Genomic DNA, 26,353 nt, shown 5'->3' on the forward strand with positions numbered 1-26,353 from the left:
GGCCCCGCCTGAGCTGTAGGTGAAGAGAGCGCCAGACGTCAGGGCTGTCAGTTCAGCGCTTCTTAAGACTTTTGACAAGGAGGTGGGTGGATCCTGCTAGATTTAGAAGGTGACTCCAGATCAGCAGTCCTCTCACAACAGATTCCTGTCAGGCCAGTAATAATGACTAGACACAGTAGGTTCTCTGAAATACTACTGGATTCAGTAAAACCCTCATTAGCTCTAAACCTGCATGCACAATAATGGTCCCATTTTTTCAGTTATTTTCTCTCTAAGTAGCAAAGGCAAATGAAGAAAAAGAGGTTTTCCCCCAAGTAATTCACGTTTATTTTAAAGATTCAACATAAAAGTTAAAACCACATAATACCACAACTCAAAGTTTACCACTGTTACTGTTTTGGCATATTTCCTCCTAATGTTTTTTTCTTTACCTAAAGGTTTCTGAGTTTTGTTTCATGTTTTTGGCATAATTAGGATTTCAGTGTCTATACAGTTTTGTACTTGTTTTTCTCACTTTGAATTATATTGAGAACATTTTCCCATGTAATTACTAATTATTTAAAATAATCTTAATGGCTATATAATTTCATTTTAAGAATGTCTTTAACCATTACTATTGGACACATATTATTTACAATTTTGTTTGATATAAGTAATGGTGCAAAAAACATTTTGTATATTGATAAGCCCTTGTCCCATCGCTGATTATTTCCTTAAGATAAAATGTGCAGTGAGGCAGTCTCAGACATTGCTAGTAGATGTATAAATTGGTATAATAACTTCTGGAAAGCAATTTGACACTATGTATTCAAAGATATAGGCTGGCATCATGGCTCTTACTGCTGTTGAGGTTTTGTTAGTTTCTTGATTTTTAAGAAGTCCTGGCTCAGGTGATTGAGGAAGTGGTTAAATGACTGTAAACTTTTATCAGAATCATCAAATGATATACTTAAAATTGGTAAATTTTATTGTCTAGGAATTATATATCCATAAAAAATTAAAAATTAAGCCCTAGCTGGTTTGGTTCAGTGGATAGAGTGTCAGCCTGCGGACTGAAGGATCCCAGGTTTGATTCCAGTCAAGGGCACATGCCTGGGTTGCAGGCTCAATCCCCAGTAGGGGACGTGCAGGAGGCAGCTGATCAATGATTCTCATCATTGATGTTTCTATCTCTCTCTCTCCCTCTCCCTTCCTCTCTGAAATCAATAAAAATATATTTTTTTAAAATTAAAAAACACTGTAGTACCAAGTGTAAAATTATATAATTAATAATTTTTTTAAGTTGATAATGTTTTGGATAAATGGGTTAAATTAAATATACTATTAAAATTAATTTTACGGCCCTAACCGGTTTGGCTCAGTGGATAGAGCATCGGCCTGCAGACTCAAGGGTCCCAGGTCTGATTCCGGTCAAGAGCATGTACCTTGGTTGTGGGCACATACCCAGTGGGGAGTGTGCAGAAGGCAGCTGATAGATGTTTCTCTCTCATCGATGTTTCTAACTCTCTATCCCTCTCTCTTCTTCTCTGTAAAAAATCAATAAAATATATATTTTTTTAAATTAATTTTACGGCCCTGGCCAGTGTGGCTCAATTGGTTGAGCGTCATCCAGTCACCGAAAGGTCACCAGTTCAATCTGGTCAGGGCACAAGCCCAGGTTGTGGATTGATACTCTGATTGAGCTGGTTGAGGTGAATGTAGGAGGCAATTGATCGATGTTTTTCTCTCTCTGTCTCCCTCCTTCCCTCCCTCTCTCTTCTTCTCCTGCTTTCTCCCTCTCTCTTTCTCTCTCTCTCAAATCAATAAAAACATTTTTAAATTAATTTTATGTATTTTTACCATTTTAATGTGGTTATTAAAATTACTTAGCTCACATATGTGACTTATTTTACATTTCTATTGGGTAGTGCTTCTTTAACCCAATCAATTTTGTTTAATTCTCATAGCAAGGTGAATATTTTTATTATTATCATCAACCTAATTTTTCAGATGAGGAAACTGAGGTATAGAGAAGCTAAGTATCTTGTCCAAAGATAGAGAGCTAATAAGTGGTAAAGCTGAAACTGAACTCAGACCGTCTGTTTCTAGTCTCCGGGTACCTAAGCCCTCAGTTGAAATACTACTTTAGGAGAATTTATCTAGCTATGATTTTTTAGAAGTCCCTTACTTATAAATGTTCTTACCAAGTGGCCAGTATGTGACGCTTCCTGGCTACTGGGAAATACTGTAAATCAAAGCAGGAGAAAAATAGTACGAAAGGGAGGAATCATTTAGTTTTAAGATTTTTGCCACCCAAAGATAATTAAGAATGAGATTTAAGACAGTGTTGCTCTTTGAGTAAAAATTAACTTGATTAACTAGTGGCAGCTGTTAGTTTCATCATTGCCTGAGATAATACCTAAGTGTTACAATAAGGCAATTCCTACAAAGTCAGTCACATTAATGTTTTTGTAGAGAATACAGTTTAGAGCTTAGAAAACAGTTGGAATTTTGGATTTCTCTAAATACATTTGAAGCTGGGAGTGGGCTGATTGATATTATCAACAGGTACTTATAGATTTCTACCTAAAGAGGTAACATTAGAAACTTGGACCTTCTCCTGTAACCACGAGTTGGTAGGATCTCTGAATTATTTACAGAAAAATTGGGATCCTATGACAGAATTTGCATTTCAAAGGAAGAGGAATCCGGAGGAGACTCTTCTTCACTTATGGGCATTTCGGGATCAGTCTTGAAACTGTTGGAACCATCACCATCTTTGTAGAAATTTGGGGAGTGTTGACTTTCCTCCTGTAACCAAAGTATTAGGCACTATGTCAAGAGCTGTGATGAGCGCATCCCCCGTCGCTGGCGAGCGTTCACTGAGTGTGATTCCATGTAAGGTTCAGTGCACGGTGCTAGGGAGGTGGAGACGTTTTCGAGATCTGTAAGCATCAATGTCTGATGGGAAAATGGGTATATAAACCAATAATCAGGTGCTTCTGAGAAAGTGAATTTAACCCATTCAAATATACATGCCCCCTTATTGTAATTTATTTGTGCACTGGAACATACAGTTTTTAATTAAAAATAGTTCTTGTTACAAAATCAATGCATAGTCATTGTAGGGGAAAAAATTAAATACAGCTAAGCAAAAAAGATGATAAAAATATCCAAGATGCTGTCATCCCACCATAGGAAATGTCACCATCTTGATGTACAGCCTCTTAGACCTTTTTCTGTTAATGTATACACACATATCTTAAATCAAAGGGAATATTCTATTCATGTACTTTCAATGAAGATACTTATATATGTCATGTTTATAACTGAATAGTATTCTGTTGTCTGATTGTGCCACAATTTATTTAACCAGTCCTCAGTTTGTTGTTCACTCAACAAACACTTATTGAGTACCTTCTGTATTCCAAGAGCTATTTTGAGACAAAACAGATATTGTTTGATAATCATTGTTTATCATTTTTCTCTTACAAATAGTGCTGTAATAAACATCATTTATATATATATATTTACATATACATTATACATATGTTCAATTGTTCAGTTGTTCACTTGTCCAGTTCACTTGGGATGATAATAATAATTGAGCATATTCTGTATTTCAGACAGTCTGCTGGCTTTGTTACATATATTACCTCATTTAAACTTCATGATCCAAGAGGTGATATTGTTTTGATCCCAATTTTCAAATGAAGAAACTGGAACATGGAGAAATTATGTAATTTGCCTGAGGTCATATAGCAAGGAAGTGCAATATGACTGGAATTCAAGCTAAAATTTGGCTGATCTCAGATTTCATGCACCACTAGCAATGTTGAGATGAAATTGCTGCAACACTTTGAAGATGCTACATGACCAGTGTGCTAGCCAGAAAACTTTACCAGTTTATACCTTCACACCAAGCCCTTGCCAGCACTGAGGTTAGCTGCTCCTGATTCTTTTTTATTATTATTATTAGTTAAGGTATTACAAATGTGTCCTCATCCCCCCCATTAACGCCCAACCTCCCGCCCCCCCCCCTCCCCCCGCCCCGCACACTCATGCTCCCATCCCCCTGTTGTCCATGTCCATTGGTTTGGCTTATATACATGTATACAAGTCCTTCAGTTGATCTCTTCCCCTTACCCCCGCCCTCCCCTACTTTCCTTCTGGGGATTGATAGCCCCTGATTCTTAACAATAACCATACATTTAAAAATCATCAATTTGTATGGAAAAGTTTAGTTTAAAAAGTTTACTTCAACTCAAATGCAGAGAAAAAAAAAAACCACACCAGATAAACAGCGTGAAACTAAAAGAAGAGACCAATAAATAAGAATCAGAAACAAAGAAAAGAGTCAAAGAGGTAGATACTGTCTGGTTTCAAAGCAGCCTCCAGCTCCAGGTTGCAGGCTCTGTGAGGCACTGACCTCCTGCTTCCCTTAGTTCAGTGACAGACCCCCAGCCCAACCGTCATTCCATCTAATATACCTTTTTCTTTCACTTACGCTGGTTTAAATAGGCTTCTGTTTCTTGCAGCCAGAACATTGCACTTTAGGAAAATGTTCTCCTCTTAACACGTTTGTAGGATACGCCTTTTAGTCTGTAAGACCCAATTCAGCATTTGCATTTTTGTTTCAGGTTCTGTTGGGTTAAACAAAGTTAAAAATGGAAGGAGAAGCTCCAAAGTGCTGTGTAGTGATACAGAAGTGACTCATTTACTTTTTTATTTCCTATATTATCTACATTCCTATGTTTTTTTATGATCACAAAAAAATGTTCTACAGATTTTTAAGTCGACAATGTGATGCCACTGAGATTATTAAATAGTAAAGTATCGAGTTGATTATCCTCAGCACAGCCCTGGGTTGCTGTTCCTCTGCCAAAACTGTATTCCCTTCCCCTGCTGACTGATGCATCCGTCAGGACCTATGCTCTTCCACTCAGATTATCATGAGAGCTTTGGCTCGAATGGGATGTTATTTATAAATCACCTTTCTATACTCTTCAGTCTTTTAACCCTTTTCGGTCCAACCTCGAGGCTGACTCGACAGACCAGGCGCTAGGAGCAAGTCCAATGTTGAGCAATAAGAACATTAAAAAGTTCAACATTCAATCCCGTCAATTAATTTGGACCCAACTGTTTGAATTCCAAAAATAACATTGGACCGCAAAGGGTTAAGAGGCAGTGCACCATAGCAGTTCAGAGCACGGGCTCCAGTTTTGCCATGTGTCTCCGTGTATGACCTTAGGCAAATTTCCCTGTGCCTCAATTTTCTGTAAAATGGAGGCAATAATAGCTCCTATTGTGATGTTTGGAATATATAAAAAATGCTTGGAGACGAATCTGGCACAGGGTAAGCACTCAATAAGGCTACTTGCTGCTGCTGCTGCTGCCATTATTAACACATCTGGGGGCAATAAAGTACAAAAGATTGGATATTCGTCATCAGTACCTGTGTCATCACCCATACTTCACTTTCACATAATTCAGGAGCAGAGTTATATTAGTGTCCTAAGTGGGAATATAGTGGGGCAGTGATGAGATTTGCTGTGTAGATAGCAGGTGACGTTCATGATCTGTGAGGAGAAAAGTTTTAGTAACTCAGTTTTCACTTGTGCTCACTTATAACTTCCCCTTTGAGGCCCCCAGAGTCAGTGCCTCTATAATTCATAGACTTGCATAGAGTCATTGGCATCCAAGGCTTTCTGCAGTTAGGTTATTGGGGGCTTTGTTTCTTGAATTTTTTTTATGGTGGTTACCATTCTATTCCTGTAGTTGCGGTTGCTCTGACAAATTGCCATGGTCTCAGATGTTTCAGTGGTGAGAAAGTACATCTGTAGCTCTTTATTCTCAGACAATAATCTCCTTTCAGACATCTGTGTAACCAGTAGCACAGGCGGTTTACACCGAGGAATGACTCTTTTGCCCTGTGGACTATGAGGATAAGCCTTTCTGCTCACATGCTACCCAATGAATGTTATACGCACAGTGCTGGGTACATGCAGAATCCTATTGGCTGCTGTCTCCCTGTTCTCAGTGGGAGAGGAAATAGGGCCGAAGGCTGTGTTTGTTTTGTTTTGCTTCGCTTTTTGTTTTTTCAGGCACCAGTACTAAGGTGGGAACTGGGATGGAGCAGCCACATTTCCTAACAGGCAGTTACATTGTTTGTAGGAAAGTGTCATAGGATAAAAGAACCTCAGTGAAATTGTTTATAATCAAGGAACTGTTTTATATCTTAATCCAGGCACAAAATGAACATGATAACATCTTTTGGAGTCTCCATTCTCCCCCAATTAGTTGGAGAGATTTTCAGAGACAGAATTAAATAATTTAACTCATAAGTACCTTAAAATATGTTTATCTCAAAATTTAAAAGCTTCCTTTATAGAAAAGTAAAATAGTTTTTAAAACAAAATAATAGACCACAAAGAAAGATGTAAGCTGTGAACCAATTTGGACTCTACCCTCAGACTAATAAATTCACTCTCTTCTGTTGTTAGGGGGGTTTTAGGTGCAAGTTAAATATGCAAGTTAAATAAAATGTGCAAGTTAATATATGCAAGTTAAATAAAATGTGTCCTAAATAGAAATTATTAATTCTGGCAGAGCATTCAGGAAATGCTACACAGAGGAGATAGCGTTTGAGCTAGATCTTAAAGAATACGTTGGATTTCCATAGGAAGAAAGCAGTCAGGGCTGAGGAAACAACAAAGTTAAGGACAGGAGGGAGGAAATGGTACAACGTACTTGAGAAATAATGGGAAGTGAAGTAGAAATCCAGTGAGGAGCCGGATGATCTCTCTACCGAAGCCGCCCCGAGTGTTTTCAGACATAGATGTTGAATGCCAACCTTCTCCCTTGTTCCTGGTAAAATTGCTGTCAGTTATTTAGGAAAAGTTAGGTGACACTTAAGCTGGGGTCTTAACCTCTTTAAAAAAAAAATCTGATCCATGTATTCATTCATCAGATCCTTAATTCAACATCTAGTTTATATTGAGAATACACAGATCCAGGAGATACCACTCAGGATGTTCAGTAACTGTGAAGAGACGCCATTAGAAGAGAGCTCCAACAGCTCCCCCTTCCGCTACTGCCCTCTGCCTTCCGTTGGGTCACAGTGGATGAACGCTTCCAGCAGAACCCGGCCCTTCCCCTGGGCACCTACTCCAAGATGTGACTCCAAACCTGCTCCTCTCTCCTGAACCAGTTTTCCTCACTCTATCTGATCATTCACACAAGGATAGAAACATGCTGTTTCTCCCCCATCTTTAAAACCCCTTCATTAACGGTGTTCACAGCCCCTGTTGCTCTCTAGGGCAGCACCGCCTCTATCTCACCCAGCTCCAGTCCAAGGAGGGGGGGGGGGGGGGGGGGATAAAGACGTCTCTAGAGCAGTGGTTCTCAACCTGTGGGTTGCGACCCCTTTGGGGGTCGAACGACCCTTTCACAGGGGTTGCCTAAGACCATATATAATTACATATTGTTTTTGTGATTAATCACTATGCTTTAATTATGTTCAATTTGTAACAATGAAAATACATCCTGCATATCAGATTTACATTACAATTCATAACAGTAGCAAAATTACAGTTATGAAATAGCAATGAAAATAATTTTATGGTTGGGGGTCACCACAACATAAGGAACTGTATTAAAGGGTCGCGGCATTAGGAAGGTTGAGAACCACTGTACTAGAGGCTCAGTGCACAACATTCGTGCACTGGGGGGTGGAGCATCCCTTAGCCAGGCCTGCGCCCTCTTGCAATCTGGGACCCCTCGGGGGATGTCCACCTGCCAGCTTAGGCCTGATCTAGACATCCCCCAAGAGGTCCTTAGCACTGCTGTAGAGGCTCCCGCCACTGCAGCTGCACTCACCAGCCGTGAGCCTGGCTTCTGACTGAGTGGTGCTCCCCCTGTAGGAGCGCACTGACCACCAGGGGGCAGCTCCTGCATTGAGCGTCTGCTCCCTCGTGGTCAGTGCATATCATAGCGACCGGTTGTTCCACCGTTCAGTCTATTTGCATATTAGCATTTTATTATATAGAATTTTACTTATTTTTTATCTTCCCTCCTCCCCCATTGGAATATAAATTCCATGAGGGCAGAATTCTTTTTACTTTATTAGTATATTCTCAGCTTCTAAAACAGTGTCTGGCACATAGTAGGCATTTAATAAATATTTGTTGAGCAAATTGTTATCTCTGGGGGGAAAATGGGGAGAAGAAGAATTAAGGAAGACTTGATCTCTGTGTGTACTATTTTAAATTTTTACAAAAAGAATGTATCCATGTAGTGCTTGTGTCCTGGAAAAACTCATAGGCTTAAATGAAAAATGGACATGTAGACAAGTGAATTCCTTAAGGGAGTGGTAATCCTATATAATAAAAGGCTAATATGCAAATTGTCCCTACTGGTGGGAGTTCAATCTACCAGGAGTTAGATGTGCGCTGACCACCAGGGAGTGACGCAGAACGTGGCGGGCGTCAGCGCCGTGGTGCTGGCAGCAGGTGGCAATGGAGGTGCTGCCGGCCCTCGATGGGCCCCGACAAGAGCAGAACCACAGCGGGATGGTGGAGCAGGTGAGCAGGCAGCACCAGGCCAAGGCAAGTGCGAGCGTGGGCCCTGATCACCCTGCAGGTCGCTCTATAGATCAGCCCTGATTGCCAGCCAGGCCTAGGGACCCTACCTGTGCATGAATTTCATGCACCGGGCCTCTAGTGTAGAGATAAAAGATGCAGAGTTTCACTAATAAAGTGTCAGAGGAATGTGGCAGCCTTCTAGGCAGGGGGAATAGTTATGTGCAAAAACAAAGAAATATGAAACATAGTGGCTCTGAAAACTGGAAGGAGTGGAAATTGAGAGTTTTCAGTATTTAAGTTATGAAAAGTTTTATCCTCTCCTTCACTTACCCACTCCCATATTCCAGTATCTCTAGCTAAGTATTTGGTTGTAATTAGAAGCCTCATTACTCCATTAAAGCAAATATCTTGAGTTTTTCTTCTCATTGTTTTCCTGAAAGTCTTTTTCTATTTTCCTGCTCCTCAGAAATTCTCTTTTTTTGTCTTCTTCTTCACTGTAGCACTCTTCAGATTTGAGTCTTGATTCCTTTGGTATCTTCAGTATAATAAGAAACTCCATGTAATTTCTATCTGTGGAATATGGTGTGGTGGGAAAAGAGGAAGAGATAAGATGTAATTTTGTCTTGTTATAATATAGAGCTTTGTTTAGGGACACCATTGTTCAGCTCAATTACTTTAGTAATTAAATTTTAAACTCCGCCGAAACCGGCTTGGCTCAGTGGATAGAGCATCGGCCTGCGGACTGAAAGGTCCCAGGTTCGATTCCAGTCAAGGGCATGTACCTGGGTTGCGGGCACATCCCCAGTAGGAGATGTGCAGGAGGCAGCTGATCAATGTTTCTCTCTCATCGATGTTTCTAACTCTCTCTCTCTCTCCCTTCCTCTCTGTAAAAAATCAATAAAATATATTTAAAAAAAAAAAAAATTTTTAAACTCCGATAAGTGTTAGTCTCTAGTCCCTTACAAAGACTTAAAACTGAAACTTGTTTTTCCATGTGTGATGCAAGATTTTTTTCTGAGGTTGACTTTTTAAAATCAGGGCTTTTGTCTGCCCACCTTCCTTCTTTCCATCTTGTTGGGAAAACACCCTTAATGACAGCACAAACCACGACCAGCCATAGCATTGGTCCCCCAGGCGAGCTCTTGGGCCGTCTCTGATGGTACCAGGCCTCACACTGGACGTGGTTGTGAGTCTGTCTCTGACTGAGAGCCCCTTCAAGGCAGCAACCACAGTGCTCATTCGTCCACCTTAGCTCAGTGCCTCCTTCATAACAGATGCTCAGGACACACTTGTTAAATTGAATCGAGTGGAATTGAATTGGATTTCAGTACCACAGGAGAAAGGACTTTCTTTAGAAAATTTTTTTTTTTATTTTAGAGAGAGAGGAAGGGAGAAGGGGAGAGAGAGACACGGGGTAGGGGTACGGGGGTAGGGGGAGAGAAAGAAAGAAGTATTGGTTGCTGCCTGTACGTGCCTCGACCAGACATAGAACCTGCAACCCAGGTATGTGCCCTGACCAGAATTGAACCCATAACCCCTCGATGCACAGACGGTGCTCCAACCAAATGAGCTACACTGGCCAGGACAGGAAAAGGGGATTTGAGTTTGCTTTTTTAAATGAGACTGATTTAAAACAACCCTGGAAAAGAAAATCATTTTTGTTGTTGTTTTTAAGCATAGTCTAAATTTGGGGTACAGAAAGCAATATGTTCATCGCCTATAATTGTTAAAGCATTCTGCAGTGACTCATCAAAGTCCCCAAATAGATACTTTTTAAAAAGCTACAAGGGCCCTAGGAAACAAAATTAGGCTTAGAAAATATAAATTATGTTTTCTCTGCAGTCAAGAATGTGGGGTCTTGTTGATACAGAGGAGGATCTGTAAGTATAATTTCAGGAATGCTACTCCTTTCCTTTAGACTTGCACAGAGTCTGAAGCGGAGCAGAGATCTCCTAGTGTTTCCCAGCACGTCTGTTTCATTCTCACCCAAAGTCATTTTCTGACCTCCAAGCGTCTCTAGTCCAACTGGCCAAAAAGCCAGCCAGAGGTGGTGCCTGCATTCAATAGAGAAATAAATAAATTTAGCTTCTGCTCCGTTCCCTCTGCTTCACCATTGTTTTTCTTTTGCAAACAAGTTTAGAATTTAAATCCTCTAAGGTCAGAATCTTCCAGGTTTAAGACTACAAACCAATGATAATAATAAGATACCTGGTCATTCCTCCAACCTTCCGTCTGCTATAGATCTGTCTCCTGAGTGTGAATCCCACACACTTAAAAATACTGCCCCAAAACTCGTATCATAACGCAGGCTCTCTTGCCAATGGGTAACGATTTTAATTCATTTCTTCAGCATACCTTTATTGAGTACCTACTAGGTGTCAGCCGCTGTGCTAAGCCCTGGAGACCCAAGCCGAGCAAGTCTTAGTTCCACCCCAAGGAGCAACAGTCCCACCCTATTTTGCTAACGATACGGAGAGTACCTCGTTCATATTAATACAGTGTTAACATAGCACGAGGGCCAAGTGATCATCATGATGGGCACGATTAGTTCCGCATGAAGGACTTTGGGAAGGTCTCACAGAAATGGTGACTTTTGCTCCTCAGCCTTAAAGGATAATAAGGATTTCATCCGACAGAGAAGGATAGTCTATCCTTTTGGACCTGGATATAATAAGAGCAAAAGCATAAAGGGACGAAAGCTCATGACATGTTCCGGGAACAAAGAGGTTGGGCATGGACAGACGTAGGCCACTCGGTGGGAGATGGAACCAGACATGGGGGATGCTCCCTTCCTTTTTCCTTTGAGTAACCTCCAACCTGCTGGTCAGTTTCCTAGAGGAAGTTCTGTCTTCTGGGCTGCACAGCCGGAGCAAGGAGAGCTCTCAAGTCACCTCCAGGTCAGCAAGCAGAAGGTGAGCCGGCGATGGAGAGGCGAGGAGAATGGCGCGGCTTCCCCGCGTGCCTGGCTGCAGGCTCTCCCATCGACCAGGAGCGTCGGAGAAGAGCCTTGGGTTTTGTGCTCGTTCTTATAACCCATCTCCAGGTGGCCTGCTGGTTCCTGAACTGTTGGCACAGACACCAAGACTCCCAGTGACGAGTTGCGAATTAAGTCTGAGCTCTTCCCAGCCCACTTTTCTCATGGTTTCTTTATCAAATAAATAAATGTATTCCTTGTATTTAATAGCACAATCACTTCTGTTTCTGATGAATTTTGTTGGATCTTACTTGACAAAAAGGGTTGTGAGAGCTTGGAGGAGTTTGTAAAAGTAATCATTTGGTGTACACGCTGCACACTCTCTCTCCTCTTGACCCCTTTTAGTTTTCATTAACCACATTCCTGCACAAGTCATTTCTGAAAACTCATCATGTTTTTGTAGAGAGCCATCCAAAAATTGTCCCTACATTGCAATTTCCTGTGGCACTGAGAAACCATGTATGACTGCAATAAAAGGCCATTTTGTGAAAAGATACAAGTGATTTGTTTTTGTTTCTTTGGGGTTAATAACTATGTATGGGAATTCATAAGATGTGGCATGAGCTCGCTTTACACCAAACATGGAGAAGGTGCTGCCTCTACACAAAGCATATTTAAAGTGTGTCAACCCAAATAATAAATTCTGGGGTCAATTTCACTTCTCTTGAAAACAATGGAACATGATGCTGTTAATGCCAGGAATTATGGCATCCTCAAACCACAGCAAAAATACCACAGCATAACCCCTCCCTGCTTCTCTGTAAGTCTTTTATATTTTTTTCCTTTCCTTTATTTGATAAACATCCCCAAGCATCAGATAGATAGCCAGCACTCAACTCTGATTCACAGTTATGTGGCTTTGGGAATGTCATTTAGTCTGTGGCTCAGTTTCCTTATATATAAAACAGGGGTAATAATGTACCTTCCTGCCCTGGCCAGTTTGGCTCAGTGGATGGAGTGTCGGCCTGCGGACTGAGGGGTCCCGGGTTCGATTCTGGTAGGGGGTGTGCTGGAGCCAGCTGATTGATGTTTCTCTCTCATCGATGTTTCTAGCTCTTATCTCTCTCCCTTCCTCTCTGTAAAAATCAATAAAATAGCGGAAACTGGTTTGGCTCAGTGGATAGAGCATCGGCCTGCGGACTGAAGGGTCCCAGGTTCGATTCCAGTCAAGGGCATGTGCCTGGGTTGCGGGCACTTCCCCGGTGGGGGATGTGCAGGAGGCAGCTGATCGATGTTTCTCTCTCATCGATGTTTCTAGCTCTCTATCTCTCTCCCTTCCTCTCTGTAAAAAATCAATAAAATATATATATATATATTTTTTAAATATACTTTATTGACTTCTTACAGAGAGGAAGGAAGAGAGATAGAGAGCTAGAAACATTGATCAGCTGCCTCCTGCACATCTCCTACTGGGGATGCGCCCACAACCCAGGTACATGCCCTTGACCGGAATCGAACCTGGGACCCTTCAGTCCACAGACCAACACTCTATCCACTGAGCCAAACCGGTTTCAGCCAATAAAATATATTTTTTAAAAAATCAATAAAATATATTTTAAAAAAATAAAAGTAAATAAATAAATAAAGTACCTTCCTCATAGGATTGTAAGGATTAGATGAGGTAATACATTTAAAGCACTTAGAGCATCTAAACACTGAATGAAATTAATAGTAAATACAATAGATTCTCAAAATTGGGGGTACAAAACCACCATACAAAATGGTTGACAACCCTCCCACTGCACCAATTAGCAGTTTCTTTACCTTACACTCCTGTGAAGCCCTAGGCTTTTAAAAAAGTCCATATTATAGCTAAGAGCTAAGATCTAAATTGTTTTGTTGTTGTTGCAGTTTATTTAGATACTTTTAAAAAATTCTTCATGCTTTTTTAAAATATATTTTTTATTGATTTCAGAGAGGAAGGGAGATAGAAACATCAATGATGAGAGAGAATCATTGGTCGGTTGCCTCCTCTCCACCCCCTACTGGGGATTGAGGCAGCAACCGAGGCATGTGCTCTGATGGGGAATCGGGAATCAAACTGTCATCTCCTGGTTCATAGGTTGACGCTCAACCACTGAGCCACACTGGCCCAGTAAGGTCCTATATGCTTTTAATGAGCTCTCTTCCATAGTCAAAACCCCTGTGTCCCATTTACTAGTATCCTACAAAAGCCAAGGTACTTGTTTTATCTAAACAACTGCTTTGATAATAAATTTGCGGGCAGCAATTCACAAGTCCTTATCTCGGATAGCTCCCTTCTCCCTCCCTTATGTGGAGTTACTTATACAATAGTCAATTGAAGAATAAAGCTGCTGGGAGTTGTGTCTTATTCATGGTGTTGCAGTTAGGGAGGTAACCCCATCGCAAGTCCTCCCAGTATCTTATCTCCACTGAAGAGAAATTGGCTTGAGTTATTTTTGTGGGCTGTGTGTGTGGTAGTGCTGAGCTCACTGAGGAGACGGTGCTATGGATATGCGTAAAGGAACCCATAAATTCTTTCTCTGAGATTTCTCTCTTAAGAATTGGTCTTTGGAAACAGTCGCAATTTATAGATCCCAATTCAGGGGCCATGAGGTTTACCTGGTGAGAGAGAAGTCAGCTTGAAGAACAGTTCAGAGAAGGGTATGGAGTATGGAAAGAGGGATGAGTAACAGGACAAAGGGACACAGAGTAAGGGAAGGTAGGGGCAGAATAATGAGGCAGCAATGCAGGTTAATGAGAGAGACAGAGAGAGAGAGAGAGCAGATTTATGTAACATCTTAAGGAGCAGATAGGCAGGGAAGGCTCTCCAGCCCACATGCATCTGCTCTGGAATCTGAAAATGACTCGGGAGGGTGTTGATATTTTGGCCGCCCCTCTCTCTGGCTCATGTTCCACAAAGCTCCCGCTCCTGTCTTAGGCAGCATCCCAGGACCTGCGGGCCTCACAGATAGGAGGCACTCAAATATTAGTTGACTAAAATGAGGGCAAATAAGAAGATAGGGCAAGTCATGAATTACGTTCCCCCCATAAACCAGAATCTATTCAAACTCTAAATCCAAACCCCTTATATCCAAGCCCTCCAAAGATCATGCAGGTTCATTTTCTCACCAGATCACTGGGGTATGTTGCTTCTTCATTTATGATGATCTCCTGGATTTTCCCGTTCTTTTAAAATCACTTTGTAAAATAGAAGGTGGGAAAGAGATGATGGTAAGGGGGAGAGGATGGTGGGAAGGAAGGAGGTGTGTGTGTGTGTGTGTGTGTGTGTGTGTACACAAAACCTACACAGACTGGATTTTAACCCATTTAGCCAGTAACTTGCTGTGTAAACTTGGGCAAGTCAATTGATTTGCATGTCCTTATTTGTTCCATATGCCTCACAAGGTAGCACTAAATATTTAAAGAAATAACATATAAGAGCACTTTGAAAGGATAAATTTCTATATCAGTCTAATATAGAGGAATTCATTAGTACGGTAAATGAAAAGCAGTTAAGGGGGATATTATTGGACTAGAGGATAAGGGAGTATTGGGAAAAGAGAGAAGCCCCTTCCTTCATTTGACAGATACCAGTAAAAGCCAAGACCTAGCCACTTCTCAAACCACAAATGTGGCAGCCAACACTTTTATCGTGAGACCTGTCTGGGTAAAGGGTTCTTCCCCCCCCCTCCCCCCCCCTCCTCTGTGCCAGGAATTGGTATTCATTTTTGTGGTTATTGTGTGCCTGCCATATGCCAGGCAATGTGCTGGTTAGCTTATTGTTATTCAATGAGTAGCCTAGAGGGCAATCTTTATATGTTCAAAGGACTTTCACAGGTCATCTCTTATATTGTCCTGACTTTCCTGGTGGATGGAAATGACATTTCATCCCTCACTATTTAATATGTGGAGGGACTGAGGCCTAAAGAAATTCACCTGCTTGCCCAAAGGCCACAGAGCAGCGATGAAAACAGTACCCAAACCTAGGTTTCCCGGCTCCCTCGTCCCATTAACCATGTACTGGGAAAACCGTGAAGTTACTAAGAAGTTGGTCTGTGGGCTCTGAGGCAAATCTGATGAAGGAGGGAGTCCCAGGCAGGGCATCCTGGGGACCGGATGGGACTTTTCCAGGGGGGTGCAGCAGGAAGAGAGCCCCGGGTATAGTGAAAGCCATCGGACGCAGGATTACGCGTGAGAGACCATTATATTCCTCCCGGCACTTACAGTGTGTGTCTGCAAATCGTTCAGCCATTCTGACTCTCACTTCCCTGTGTGCACTGGAGATCGTAACAGACTTAGGGTTATTCTCCTGAATACCAGGCTCACGTCAGGCCTGAAGCTTTGTAAACTGGAAGAAGTGTAGATTGCTATTAACTCTCCCACAGCGGGCCCCTGCACACGGATATGGAGCATAAAACTTTTCCCCGTCCTCTGACCTGCCCGGGCCTCTCCACCCCCCGGGGAGTGTGATGTGCGGAGCCAGCGGCAGGTGACGCGCCCTCCCGGCTGGAGCGCTTGTTTTTGTTTGGGGTTGGGAGGGAGACGGTCTAGATCTGGGTGATCCCCGTCTCCACAAGCCTCTCGGTCTCCATTCCCCGCTCCGTCCGCCGCCCCGTCTCCCACGCCACGTCCGCGGGTCTGTCTTTCCCGGCCCCACCTCTCGCTCTCCCTTCATTCAGTCCGAGTCCGGTCCCCGGTCCCCGGCGGGTTCGGGTCTGTCTTCACCCCCCTCAGTGAGTCAGAAACAAAGGGAGGCGGGGGAGTGCACCAGCTCGGGCTCCGCGATTCGCCCTTTATTTTGAACTCGCAACGTCAGCGGCTGCTGGATCGCTGGATGGCACCGCGGGGCGCGGGCCGGGCCGACCACCACGCGCGGGGCCGGGGGAGCCGGGGGAGCGGCGGGGCCCGGCGGGAGGTCGGGGGCCCGGTCCGCGTGGGCGGCGGGATGGAGGGCGCCGAGGGGCGGGGAGCAGGCGTGCGCGTGTGTGCGAGCGAGCGGGGAGGCCGGCCCCGAGTGTAACCGGAGCTACAAAGGAGGCGAGTCCGCCAGGGGGAGGGAGGGCGGAGCGGCGGCGGCGCCGGGGGCATCTCCGCCACCCTCCCCGGGAAGAGGCCCCAGGTCCCAGCCCCGGGCCCGCACCCCGGAATGATGAAGAAGAACAATTCCTCCAAGAGGGTGAGTGCGCCCGCCGGCCCCGCGCCCGCCTCGGAGCTCGGGGGACCCCGGCCCGTGGGGGCCGCGAGCGGCCGCGCGCTCGGCGTGAGCCCCGCGCGCCCCCGTTCCCAGCACCCCGCGCCCGCTGCTCCCGGGGGAGGGGGCTTTTGTTTACTCGGGTGGGGGTGTCACTTGGCGATGCGCCCCACCCCAGCCCGCGTCCCCTGGGGCCGGCTGCAGGGTGCATGGGCTCTGCGCGGCGGGGAGACAATGAAAAATAAAATAAACGCCGCTAACCCGGCGCCGCGAGGACCGGCTGGGGGAGGGGGCGGGACCCGCGCGCTCGGAGGCCCCTCGGCCCAGGCCCCTCTCCCGCCGCTCGCGGTTCATGTGGGAGACGGGGGAGGAGAGTCCCCCGGAGTGAGCACCTCCAAGGAAGCGGGGAGCGGACGCGGGTCCGGGACTCCGGCCTCCGCGGGGCGGCCCCCCGAAAGCAGGGTCTCGGGGCTCCGAGTGGAAAGAGCTGTGATCACCTAACTGCCCTTCCTCTCCTGCCCCGGGCAGGGGCCTCAGGAGGGAAACCATCCGTCTGCACCGCCCGAGAAGGTCGGCTGGGTCCGGAAATTCTGCGGGAAAGGCATTTTCAGGGAGATTTGGAAAAACCGCTACGTGGTGCTGAGAGGGGACCAGCTCTACATCTCCGACAAGGAGGTAGGTGCCCTTAGCCCCGACTCCCTGTCTCCTCATCTTCCCCACCTTGTCTCTCGGGGAGCGGGGGGGGGCCTTATCTGCTGCTCATTTCCCTTACCAAGCCCCCCACTTCGCTCCAAAAGCAAGTTCAGCGCTCCCCACCACTGCTCTCCTCTGGGAAAGGTCACCCTGGATTTAGCGAAGAGACCAGAGTTAGAAGTTGAGATGCATCTCATTTCATGAGTTTTCTGGGCGAATAAATGTCTCTCTGACTGCGGTGATACCCCGAGATGTCCCAGGAGTTCTACGTGTCCCCGGGTCCCCGGCCCTACCCTGGTCTCTGGCTGAAGTGGGGGTGCTTCTCTTTGCTGTCGCTGCCGAAACAGACGCTCTGCGCACAGCGGCATATCCGCCGCCCCTTCCTGTCCCCCCATCCAGCCCCGCTGCCCCCCCCCCTTTCCTGTCTCTCGCAGGAACATACGCAGGTCAGAGCAGCACAGCTGCCGGGAATCGTGCACACACGCGCGCGCACACACACACACACACGCAGCCCAGGGTCAGTCTTAGGCGATGGAGGTGGAGGAGCATCTGCGAGTGGCGGACCGTTATTTCTGTTGAAGCCAATGAACCATACCTCGCTGTTCCCCCCCCCCCCCCCCCCCCCCGCCCCAAGTCCACTAAAAAAATAAATACATGTAAAAAAAGAAGCAAGGAGCTCATTCTTCACCCTCTCCCAGCCCCCCCCCCCCCATTTGTATCAGAAGGGAGACCACTGTCGCTATGAACTCCCGTATCTATGTCTTCAGTCCTACCGCTAAAGTGCAAACCGCAGCCCACACGGGGTAAGCACCTGAGCCAAGACCAGTGAATCCAGACTCTTCTCCCTTTTATATCTCGTTCTTGGGGTTAATAACACGAAGTCATATTGAGAAACTAAAATTGCCTTCCGCAGGTTAGAGGCACCCCCGTCCCTGCCTTCGCGGCTGTGTCCGCACAGCCTGGGAGACTGTCCTGGGCTCCCCGGCTAGGATGGCCCTTCCTCCCCCGATTTCGTGTTCCCTCATCAGGGGCCAACTGGGAAGTCCTCCCTGAGTTCTAACCTCTTCTGCTTTCTGCAGTCGACTATATTTAGGTAAATAAGTCCTTTTATGGTATTGAAACAGCCACACACGGTCCCGTAGAGAGACTCATCTGAACCGAACATCCACTGAGACAACTAGGGAAGAAAGAAGGGGTGCTGGGGCCAAGGACACCCCTCTTCGGGTGGCTAACCCTGCTGCTTACAGCCAGCTGAGAACTTGGTGAGAGAGTGAGGTGCGAGAAGACTTTGACAAGAGAATTTTTTTTAAAATATTTTTATTGATTTCAGAAAGGGAGAGGGAGAGAGAGAAGCATTAGTGACGAGAGAATCATTGATCGACTGCCTCCTGCACGCCACACTGGGGATCAAGCCCATAACCCAGGTTGTGCCCTGACTGGGAATCGAACCGTGACTTCCTGGTTCATAGGTCGATGCTCACAACCACCGACCCACACCCGCCAGGCAAGAGGATTTATTTTTAAGGGTCCCCTCCGCCCAACTCCAATCCTACAGAACGTTATTGCACAATTTAGCGGGTTTTCCAGTTTAAAAAAAAAAAAAGCAAGTGTCAAAGTGTATCTCCTGTTGCCCCCGAACTTCATAATGGCAGGAAACTGTAGTGAGCCATCAGGGAGGGCTTCCCACACGTCAGAGAACCGGAGGACAGTGAAAGGGCAGAAGGAACAAGATGTTTTTCTTGTTTGTATTTGTCCAAAGAACAAAGTCTGGGGGTGAAAGAACATGGCTGAGCCTTGTTTTGGGAGGAAGGGGTACAGTGATGGGAAAGGATGGAATGACCTCAGCCTAGGGTGTGCGGTGTCCTGTGAGTCAGGAGCATCTGACTGGTCATGGGGCCAACTGCCCCCTCCTGAGAAGAGCTAGGAAAAGGGAGAGCAAGCCGATTGCTATTACTCTTCTTTGGAGCCAGTTTCCATGCTGCAATGGGCTAGATTAAAGGTGAACCTGTCAGAGGTTCCCAAAAGCTCCAGAACAAGTAGATTCAAGATTTTTAAAAAGAAATGCCAAGTAGAATGTTTGTAAGTTATGCGTTAATGTAAGAAAATTCCTCCCTCCCTCCCCTAGAATTTGCAACAGTCTTTTTTGGTTCTTCCCCTCATAAAGGCAGAGACTCCCACAGCTGTTTCCGTCAAAGAAATCCTTCTATTATCTGTTGTTAATTTTTTCCCTTTCATTTTCAGTCAAAGGGCACCTTGTGGTCATGGGGCTGCTGTACAGGAGCAGAAACTAGACCTGAGAGAGACCTCGTAGTGGAGGGAATTCCGTTCAGGGCATCTTTTTTGGCGAGCATGGGAAAATCCCTTTCTGTGGGCCAAGGACAAAGAATCGGGGGGAAGGAAGGGTTAAGTTTGGAAGATGGGTAATTATCAATGAGACTTTGGGAAGTAGAGGGGGGAGAAACAGTACAGTGGAGAACAAGGGTCTTGGAGCTGTCCATCTTCCCGGGGCCTGGAATATACTTGTCCTAATGCTTCTGTCAGCCATCTCCTACCTCTCCCCACCCTACCAAGCGCTCATCTCTGTCAATGTGTCTCCTGCCCTCCAGAGCTCCTTATCAGCGGTGTCTGAGCCAGAATACCCCCTCCCTTCCCTTCCCTCCTCCCTTCCCTTCCCTTCCCTTCCTTCCCCTAAGGAAAACAGAACAAGTAACTCTCTTCCCCTGGCTACATACACACACCCAGCACTTTCCTCTCCAAGATTTCTGGCCTTTGCTGATAGCCTCAGCTCTGAGGAAGGAGGGGAGAAAAGGAGCGATGCTTTATCCCGCCTCCCTGCCCATGTTTCTGGGAATTGTTCTTGGATGCTCCTTGCCAGCATCTTGTGTACATCTACCCATAATCCTTCAAGGCCTCTGACCACTTCCCAGCTCAAAGCCAGGACGCCCTAGAAAAGGGAGAGCCCAGGAGGAGCCAAGCCCGGCAGAAACAGAGTGGATGTCCGAGCAGCCGCTCACCTGACGGGCTGTGTGATCGGCTCTCGTCACCGACGTCGGCCCCCTGCGTCCAGCGGCAAGTCAGAAGGATGGGCAGGTGCAAGACCAGAGATGGGCTGGGGGATAGAAGAGAGAGCCACTTCCCTGCTTCAAGGCTGTTGAGAACCAAGAGGATAGAGGAAGTCACTGCCACACACACACAATTCCTGTTTCAGAGCTTGACAAGCGGACACTCTTGTGAAATAGTTCCAGTCAAGGAGAGCGGATGTCTTCCAAGGAAGAGATGCAGCTACTTGTATCTGTTTGTTTAGTTTTAACAAGACAAGTGCTGGTCTCTCTTCCCAGAAAACCGGGACCAGCTCATTGCCAGGGTCTGCTGACCCCAGACTCCAGCAGCAGAGGGCGAATGGGTTCTGATCACAGGTTGCTTCATCTGGGCCTGCAACAACGTCTCCTCTCCTCTCACAAGCCCAAACAACCCCTGAGTCACAGCTTCTGACTCCCAGGGCTGTGGGAAACACCTCAGGGGGCAGGAGGAACAAACCCCGAGAGGGTTAAAAAGGAAGAAATGCTAATGGAATTTGCTTTGTGGAACTCGGAAAATGCTGGTTTAGGGTTGCAGGATGTCGATAGAATTGTGGTCTCTGGTCAGACGTTTTGCAAGAGACTTAAGAGCCAACTGCTGGATAGATCTGCAAAGGGTAGAACCAGGGTGCAAGATGGATACTGCACACAGGAAAGGCTACATTTAGACACAAGGAAGAACTTCCTGGCAGGACGGGGGCTTGGACTGTCAAACTGCAATCCTGGGAAGAGCTGGCAGAATACGTTTTTCCAAGTCTGGAATTCAGTCCTCCAGGGAGAGTGTAAGTGCAGCTCTGCCTAGAGAGAGGTGGCGGATTGGAACGGCTTCTCAAGCCTGAAGAGCTAGGTTGGGCTGGCACAATAGGTGAGGGGAGGAAGGAGGGTTGGGAGCCACAGGTGTATTTTTCAGCTTACCTGAACAAACAACGCAATTCCTGAAATGAAGGAGGTAGATGACTCTATAATAGCATATGTTGGGGAGTGAGCCACGTAGGGTAAAGAAAGCGACAACAGGACAACATAAACCTAAGATGGGGAGGCCAGGGGCAGCCCTTCGTGGCCTCCAGACACCCTCTGACGTAGGCCCTGCCTTCACCTCCTCCCGCTGGACAGTCCAGGGCTCTCCGGGCCGTGCTTCTGTGGGGATGACAGGATGAACCTGGTAGCTGTGTAAGCCTGTCCAAAGTGGGAGTCGTGGACAAGGGCGACCTACTGGGGTGCTTGGCAGAGGACTGTCAGGAGGAGGAGTTTGAGCAGAAACCCACTGAGGAGTCAGGACGTGGCTGCCCCAGCGCTGTCCCCCACTGTTGGCTTTTGTGGGATAGGCCTTTCCTGTCCTGTCGTTCCTCCCTCTCAGGCTTCCTCTGTCCCCAAGGCTGATCTAACAAGTGGGGGGAAGAGACTAAGTCATTTTATCTTCCTCACCTCGCCTCCGACCCTCCCCTTAGGTGAAAGATGAGAAAAATATCCAGGAGGTGTTCGACCTGAGTGACTATGAGAAGTGTGAAGAGCTCCGGAAATCCAAGAGCAGGAGCAAGAAGAATCATAGCAAGTTCACTCTTGCCCACTCCAAACAGCCCGGGAACACGGTATGTTCTTCCTGCACCACGGCCACAGGAACACTGACCAGGTCAGGGTTTCCACACCTTTGACGCATTACAACCCTGCCCTCAACTCTGCTATCGCCCAGGGCCAAGAATCGCATCTTGGATGAGGTCAGGGCCTGGCAGGGGGGGAGAACACCTGTCCCCTCCAGGATCTCTCCCTCAGCCTCCTGGCTCAGAGGCCCTGATTACTGCTCTCCTGTCAGCTTTTATTATTTAACCTGAGAATATTATGGCCATTCCTTGCCCTCCAGGCAAGCCAGCCTTCAGACAAAGGTCATTTCTTTCTCTCTCTGCCCCCTCCTCTCCCTTGCATACGCACGTATGCGGGCACACACGCACGTTGCTTGGGAGAAAATCACTTTTCCCTGTATCCTGATACGTGGTTGAATTTCTGAATCTAATGTCTCCTGGCTGAGGGAAGCCATTCCTAGCACATTCTGTTTCTTCAAACAGTTAAAAACCTTTGTTTTAGCACTGTCCTTTAGCAAACCTCCTCGAATTATTTCCACATTAATATCCAAGACCCTTCTCAGCTCATCTTTGGTCCTTTCTAAAAACAGCTTGCAAACTGTGGCATTTTGCAGGGATAGAGGCTGGTTTCTTTAAGTTATGGATGACTCTGAAGCAGACTCTCTCTCCTTCCAGGAGCTGGGTCTCAGAGAATGAGACTATAATTTCTTCTTTCTTCACTGTCAAGGTGAGACACCACCTCTAAAACCCTCGCTGAAACAAGAATCTTCCCTCACAGGCACCCAACCTGATCTTCCTGGCAGTGAGTCCAGAAGAGAAGGAATCATGGATCAATGCCCTCAACGCTGCGATCACCCGGGCCAAGAACCGCATCTTGGATGAGGTCAGGGGCTCATTGTGGGGAGAGGGGTGCTAGCAGGGGGAGCTGCTGGGGCTCACAAAAGAAGGAAGGTTATGGCGACCCCCGTTTACTTGCTCCCTCACCAGCTCCCTTTCGAAAACCCTTTTTCTCTTTGTACCCTCTAAGTCAGGGGTCCTCAAACTTTTTAAACGGGGGGACAGTTCACTGTCCCTCAGACCGTTGGAGGGCCGGACTATAGTTTAAAAAAAAAACTATGAAAAAATTCCTATGCACACTGCACATATCTTATTTTGAAGTAAAAAAACAAAACGGGAAAAAATACAATATTTGTATTTGCATGTGGCCCGCAGGCTGTAGTTTGAGGACCCCTGCTCTAAGTCTTTTAGCTAATTCCCCCTCCCCGCTCTGTGAGGCCGGGGCCAGCCTTGGGCTGGCTTGAGGAGCCCCTTCCTATCCAGTAAACCTTGCCCTTAGATCTGCTCAGAAGCAGTTCATGGGTAGGTCTGTTTCCAAGCCCAGGCATGTTTAGGCCTCAGGGGGTGCGGGGTTGGGACAGGTTCTCTGAAGAGCAGTCATAGCCTCACAGTGCTTCTCTTCAGGTCACGGTTGAAGAGGACAGCTATCTCGCCCACCCCACTCGAGACAGGGCAAAAATCCAACACTCCCGCCGCCCACCGACTCGGGGACACCTCATGGCCGTGGTATGTCAGACGTAGAAAGTACAGATTGCCCAAGGGCCAGTTCCGCGTCAGTCCATCTTAGCTAGGACCGTATCTCAGAGATCCCACCGGAGGCATTTGTGATACCAAGGTCAAAGGCTGGGCAGTCCCTCTACCCCACCCCCCTGCCTGACTCCTCCAGTTCAAAATATTTGTTCAGCACCTACTATGAGTTCTAAGTCCTTGTCCTCAATAAATTCATCATCCTTTGGGGGAAAGTGACAAAGGCAGTATAAGTTACTATCTTATACTTATATGGTGGCCAGCTGTCCTGACAGGTAACAGCGTTAGGTTCCGCAGACTCAGAGGAGGAAGGATCACAGTAACAACCCCCCCCACCCCCCCAGAAACATACAAAGTGGCGCTTCTCTCTGCATCCAGGAGGAGGGGCAGTCAGGTAGGAGGAACGGAGGCTCTGGAGTCAGGCAGACCCGGGTGGGAACCCTGCTTTGCAAATCAGCTCACTCTCTGGTTCCCGGAAGCTGCATGTCTCCCCCTGTAAAGTGGGGCAGTAATCGCCTGCCGTGAGGGGCTGCTGTGTGGGAAACCACGTTTGCATCCACGCAGCTGAGGCACTGAATACACTTAGCACTTCTTTCTCAATTAGAGTATTCCAGAAACAGGAGAACACGTTTGGGTGGAAGGCAAGGGGTTCTGAGTTCCCGGTAGCAGAGGGGCTGGGGTGTGGCTCCGAGGAGGCAGGTCCTGTGAGCGTCAGACCCAACGCGCTGCCTGGAGTCCACGATGCAGAGGAAGACGACACTTTGCAGGAAGCTCCTGGCACAGTGGGGAATGTGGGAAACAAGCATGAGAAACCGCTTTACATCACAGAAAAGTAAGAGGACGAAGTCCAGCTCAGCGTCAAAGGAATAAGTAGCAGCAGCCAGAGGGCTCAGCCGGGAGGGAGGGCTTCTCATCAGGGAAGCTGCTGCGGAGAAGAGCGAGCACAGCTTGCATCTCTCGGGCAGGGGCAGCCGCTCCTGGCATGCCCACCGACGATGGCTTACCCCTCCCTCCCCGCCTCTCCCTCTCCAGGCTTCCACCTCTACCTCGGACGGGATGCTGACCTTGGACCTGATCCAGGAGGAAGACCCCTCCCCTGAGGAACCGACCTCTTGTGCTGAGAGCTTTCGGGTCGACCTGGACAAGTCGGTGGCCCAGCTCGCAGGCAGCCGGCGGAGAGCGGACTCAGACCGGATCCCGCCCTCCTCCGACCGGGCCAGCGGCCCCCCTCGACCTTGGGAAAAGCCAGGCAAGGGGGCCACCTACACCCCCCAGGCACCGAAGAAGTTGACCCCCACAGAGAAAGGCCGCTGTGCCTCCTTGGAGGAGATCCTGTCTCAGCGGGACGCGGCCCCAGCCTGCACCCTCCAGCTGCGGGCCGAGGGGCCCCTACCCCTCGCCCCCCCACACCCGGGGCAGCTGTCCCGGATCCAGGACCTGGTAGCAAGGAAACTGGAGAAGACTCAGGAGCTGCTGGCGGAGGTTCAGGGACTGGGAGACGGGAAGCGAAAGGCCAAGGACCCGCCTCGGTCTCCTCCTGATTCTGAGTCCGAGCAGCTGCTGCTGAAGACGGAGCGGCTGCTGGGAGAGGCGTCTTCGAACTGGAGCCAGGCCAAGCGGGTGCTGCAGGAGGTCAGGGAGCTGAGGGACCTCTACAGACAGATGGACCTGCAGACCCCCGACGCCCACCTCAGACAGACTGCCCCGCACAGCCAGTACCGGAAGAGCCTCATGTGAAGGAAGGGGACAGGGTCTGGAACTTGGGAGGGTGGGGGCACAGACTCTGATCTCCAAGTGTTGCAGGAGAAAGCTTTTTTATTTACCTCAGTTAAAAAAAGGAAACAAAACACAATCAAACTTGTTGCTCTTGCTGATGCCCGGCCCTCCTGCAACCCTCCCTTCCCAACCCCCTTCCCTTCCGTACCCCCTCTCAGGTTTGAGGAGGGGGTGACCCCTGGGGCAGCATTAGGAAGCTTTGCCCAGAGAGAGGGTAACAAAGGCGCAGTCTGATCCTTTCACACACGCCACCCCTCTGAGACAGGGGGAATATGCTCCCAAGGTCACGTATAGGCTTTACGTTGGAGGGCGGGTCGCAAGTTTTCAATCTGAGGGTGAAATTTTAGCTGCCCAGCCCTAGCTCCAGGGATGTGGAAGCCAGAGCCACCGGTCCACGCACAGAGAAGTGAAACTTATCCCGGGCCGGAGAGGATCGGGGGATTAAAATCCTCCCTGTCAGACACTGGCTTCTCACGCCCAGCGAGAGCCCCGACTGAGATTGAGCTGCCTGCCTCTCCCACAACCCTTCCCAACACCGATTCAGAGATACAGTGGGTGGTGGGATGGGTTTGGTCATGTGACTAGAGCAGCGGTTCTCAACCTGTGGGTCGTGACCCCTTTGGCGGTCGAACGACCCTTTCCCTGGGGTCGCCTAAGGCCATCCTGCATATCAGATATTTACATGACGATTCATAACAGTAGCAACATTACAGTTATGAAGTAGCAACGAAAATAATTTTATGGTTGGGTCACCACATGAGGAACGGTATTTAAAGGGCCAGAAGGTTGAGAACCACTGGACTAGAGGGTCCTAGCACAGAGGAACCAGGGCCAGCTGACCTCAATCGAAAAGCCAGACTAAGAATGAAACTGATTTGTGATGCAAGCTAGGTTGGATGAAGGGGAAAACCGAACTTGTGCCCAGGTTCCTCTTTCGGCCACGCTAGGTTTCCTGT

At 47.3% G+C, this 26,353-nt stretch overlaps 2 protein-coding genes and 1 long non-coding RNA gene across 10 annotated transcripts in view; 2 read left to right on the plus strand and 1 right to left on the minus strand.

Moving 5' to 3' along the window:
- Positions 1–12,031, plus strand: part of VPS45 (vacuolar protein sorting 45 homolog) — a 46,234-nt gene extending 34,203 nt beyond the window's left edge. For 2 of the 4 annotated variants that reach the window (XM_036343620.1, XM_036343617.1), the window contains one exon: positions 11,390–12,031. In XM_036343620.1, coding sequence (XP_036199513.1) covers positions 11,390–11,477 — 88 coding nt within the window. In that variant the 3' untranslated portion in view covers positions 11,478–12,031. Of the gene's footprint in view, positions 1–3,605; positions 3,919–10,403; positions 11,361–11,389 lie in introns of those variants that run through there. The other 2 variants (XM_036343619.1, XM_036343618.1) reach the window with 2 other exon arrangements.
- On the minus strand, positions 3,595–6,852 carry LOC118673127. 2 transcript variants are annotated; one of them, XR_004973313.1, is made up of 4 exons: positions 6,730–6,852; positions 5,435–5,558; positions 4,487–4,622; positions 3,595–3,698 (listed from the first exon to the last, which is right to left on the minus strand). It is a non-coding gene; the product is annotated as an uncharacterized LOC118673127 (long non-coding RNA). The 2 variants fall into 2 exon arrangements; XR_004973312.1 differs by having other exon boundaries at positions 4,487–5,558.
- Positions 12,032–16,490: 4,459 nt separating the features above from the next.
- Positions 16,491–25,473, plus strand: PLEKHO1 (pleckstrin homology domain containing O1). 4 transcript variants are annotated; one of them, XM_036343075.1, is made up of 6 exons: positions 16,491–16,675; positions 17,219–17,365; positions 21,909–22,049; positions 22,816–22,920; positions 23,499–23,600; positions 24,654–25,473. In XM_036343075.1, exons 1-6 carry the CDS (start codon positions 16,646–16,648, stop codon positions 25,356–25,358), a joined length of 1,230 nt encoding a protein of 409 aa, XP_036198968.1. In that variant the 5' UTR covers positions 16,491–16,645; the 3' UTR covers positions 25,359–25,473. The 4 variants fall into 4 exon arrangements, with proteins under 4 accessions (XP_036198968.1, XP_036198969.1, XP_036198970.1 ...); XM_036343076.1 differs by having other exon boundaries at positions 17,228–17,365; XM_036343077.1 differs by lacking the exons at positions 16,491–16,675; positions 17,219–17,365 and adding an exon at positions 20,311–21,242 and having other exon boundaries at positions 22,765–22,920.
- Positions 25,474–26,353: the final 880 nt, after the last annotated feature.

This window comes from Myotis myotis, unplaced genomic scaffold (genome assembly GCF_014108235.1).
Source record: "Myotis myotis isolate mMyoMyo1 unplaced genomic scaffold, mMyoMyo1.p scaffold_m19_p_18, whole genome shotgun sequence".
Classification (NCBI taxonomy): domain Eukaryota; kingdom Metazoa; phylum Chordata; class Mammalia; order Chiroptera; family Vespertilionidae; genus Myotis; species Myotis myotis.